Genomic DNA, 2,500 nt, shown 5'->3' with positions numbered 1-2,500 from the left:
CCTGGAACTGCACCATGGATGCTAATGTAGCGTACAGTGTTGCTACAGGACGCATAAAGCCACAGCACCGAGTCTTTACCTGTAACACAAAAGACGGCTGTCAGATTCCCAAGGAGAAGCATCAGCCCATGAATCTGCCCGATCACTGGAACTCCCTGAAGAAGGCTGGAGACCAAATGATCCCCAACATCACGCTCAGTCCTCTCACACCACAGGATGGTTTCTGGGAAGGTTTCCAGTCTCTCTCAAAGAAATATGGTGAACCGGAGAGAAACCGCATCGTCATCCCGTACGTCCTCCCAGCAGGAAGTGTCTCGTTCTCTGTCGTCACTCTGGCCCTGTCGCTGGTGCTCTTCTTCTCCAGGTTTCAAGCCACCGTCCATCTCATCGCCTGTCTGGGTGATCAGTCTGCTGGGAGGAAGTTTGACCGGGACTATCTGAGGACACAGTACGCCTGCACTGTCGACAACACAATAATGACCTCATCACCAGACATCACTGAACGATGGATAGATGTGTTTAAACGACTGTTTGGTTAGACTTCCTCCATGTTTGTGAAAGACTCTGTTCATGTACCTTCTACATGTTGTTTGACACTTGACCAGTTTCCTGTAGACCCCATTCTGCTGCACCGCCCTTAAACCTGTCTATAATCCACAGAGTCTCCATCAGACGGCGCTCCAATCACTGACGGTCGATCTACAGAGTCATGTCAGAAATAAGACCTGATGTTTGATGAAGCAGCTGAACTAACAGAATCCTTCTGGCAGAGCGAGCGTCACCTGGTCTGGACTCCAGAGTCAGGAGTAATAACAACAGGAGCAGGCGTTGGATACAAGACAGAAGCTGCTATCAAGGTCACGACTGTGAAACAGAAGATCTATACAATCAGCACAGTTTCAAGATTAGACCTTCATTATTTTTTCCTGTTAGACATTTGTGTCAAGTTTGGTCAGAACTAGTGTCTGAATTCTTCAGTTATGTGAGGTCACACTGACCTTTGACCTGCGACCACTAAATGCTGATCAATCAAAATTTTCTGTCCAAGTTTGTGTCGAATTTGAAGAAACGTCCTTGAAGTGTTCTTGAGATGTCGTGTTCACAAGGACAGGACGGATGTACGGACGGACAGACGGACAACCTGGACACAAAACGCCTCTGGAGCCATAAAACTTGGATTCATCCGACAGCATCAGCGATGAACTGGTTTTGTTCTGAATACAAAATATAATAATTGAAAATTTTATGTTTTATAATTAAATACAGATCTACACAGGTGCAGTCTGAATGAGCTGACGTCTCATCAGGATACTGTGGGAGGTGACTGTCAACAAATATCCCAGCATGCCTTTCACATCGACCGCAGACAGCGGCAGAGACTTTGGGACCACAAGTGTTATCACTTCTGTTCAGTCTGTTCCTGAGTCTCTCAGTAAAGTTCAGGGTTTTTTAGATTTCAAGTTTGTGATCGATTTATCCAAATAATGTTTGTTATGTGTCAGAACACTGTGGACAGTGATCAGCTGTTATTACACAGTTAATATCTACCGTCCCTCAGACTGACAACATGGTTCATATTCAGTCTGATGCACATAATGCTAAATGTAAAATATGTGAAATAAATTTGGAAATCAATAAACTTGTAAAAAAGATCTGCGACTCTCACAGAGACTTTACCTGTTTTATAAACTGTTAAAGGTCCAGTTTGAAGAACTGAAACTTGTCCCATGTGCAGAGCGTGTAGGTCAGGAGTCAGGTTTACTATCAATCTGTGTGCAGCCACAAAACATATTTGCATTCACTCGTGTGTTTTACAGCGAAGCAGCTCCTCTGCAGTGAGCTGCTGATGATTCGTGGTGCTGAAACTTTGCAGCGATGGTGGTGACAGCAAACAAATCTATGAAGATCTTTATTTTCTGTTTTGGATTTGGGATCAATGGCCTCACTGAGGAGACTCAGGACGAGCCATCACTATTGAGATTCGGCAGATTTTATGAAAAGGCGCCAGACCGCAGACGTACGACACACACAGCTGAGGAGGTGTTAAAACACTCTCTTAATACAGTGTGTAGGCTACACATTCATACAGCTGGAAAATGTGAGAATCACTTCAGGGCTATGACAATAATTAATAAAAATTAAAACGAAAAATAACTTTTAAGTATTTCCATTTAATTTTATTGTCAAAGCCGCAGAGAGACACAGGAGAGGAGCTAAAGAGTCGCAGGTCGTCTACACTTGGTGTACGAGAACCACGGTGAATGAATGTCTCTATCTAGAGTCAGTGTTTGGTTTGTCCATTCTGGGCTACTGTAGAAACATGGCGGTGCAACATGGTGATCTCTGTAGACAAGGACCTGCTCCCTGTGTAGATATAAACAGCTCATTCTGAGGGAACCAGAACACAAACATCAGATCAGATTTAATCTGACACTCTGGAGCTTTGAAAACACTTTAATCTGTTTTAATGAAGGTGAAAGTTCACAGCTGGATCAGGACG

General features: G+C 43.9%; 1 protein-coding gene and 1 long non-coding RNA gene across 2 annotated transcripts in view; one reads left to right on the top strand and one right to left on the bottom strand.

The window, feature by feature from the left end:
• LOC117268614 (uncharacterized) overlaps window positions 1-1,652 on the top strand; it is a 9,361-nt gene extending 7,709 nt beyond the window's left edge. Inside the window, exons 2-3 of the mRNA XM_033645214.2 lie at window positions 1-534; window positions 661-1,652. The exon at window positions 1-534 is cut by the window's left edge and continues 326 nt beyond it. Of these exons, the coding sequence (XP_033501105.1) occupies window positions 1-534; window positions 661-722 (596 nt within the window). The 3' untranslated portion in view covers window positions 723-1,652. The remainder of the gene's footprint in view (window positions 535-660) is intronic.
• The window catches only part of LOC144458682 (uncharacterized), a 27,903-nt gene that overhangs the window by 479 nt on the left and 24,924 nt on the right, over window positions 1-2,500 (bottom strand). Inside the window, exon 2 of the long non-coding RNA XR_013488062.1 lies at window positions 1-79. This exon is cut by the window's left edge and continues 92 nt beyond it. This is a non-coding gene — a long non-coding RNA (uncharacterized LOC144458682). The remainder of the gene's footprint in view (window positions 80-2,500) is intronic.

The sequence above is a fragment of the Epinephelus lanceolatus genome, chromosome 18 (genome assembly GCF_041903045.1).
Source record: "Epinephelus lanceolatus isolate andai-2023 chromosome 18, ASM4190304v1, whole genome shotgun sequence".
NCBI lineage: Eukaryota > Metazoa > Chordata > Actinopteri > Perciformes > Serranidae > Epinephelus > Epinephelus lanceolatus.
The sequence above is the reverse complement of the archived record's forward strand: the minus strand, read 5'-3'. Positions and strand labels throughout refer to the sequence as shown.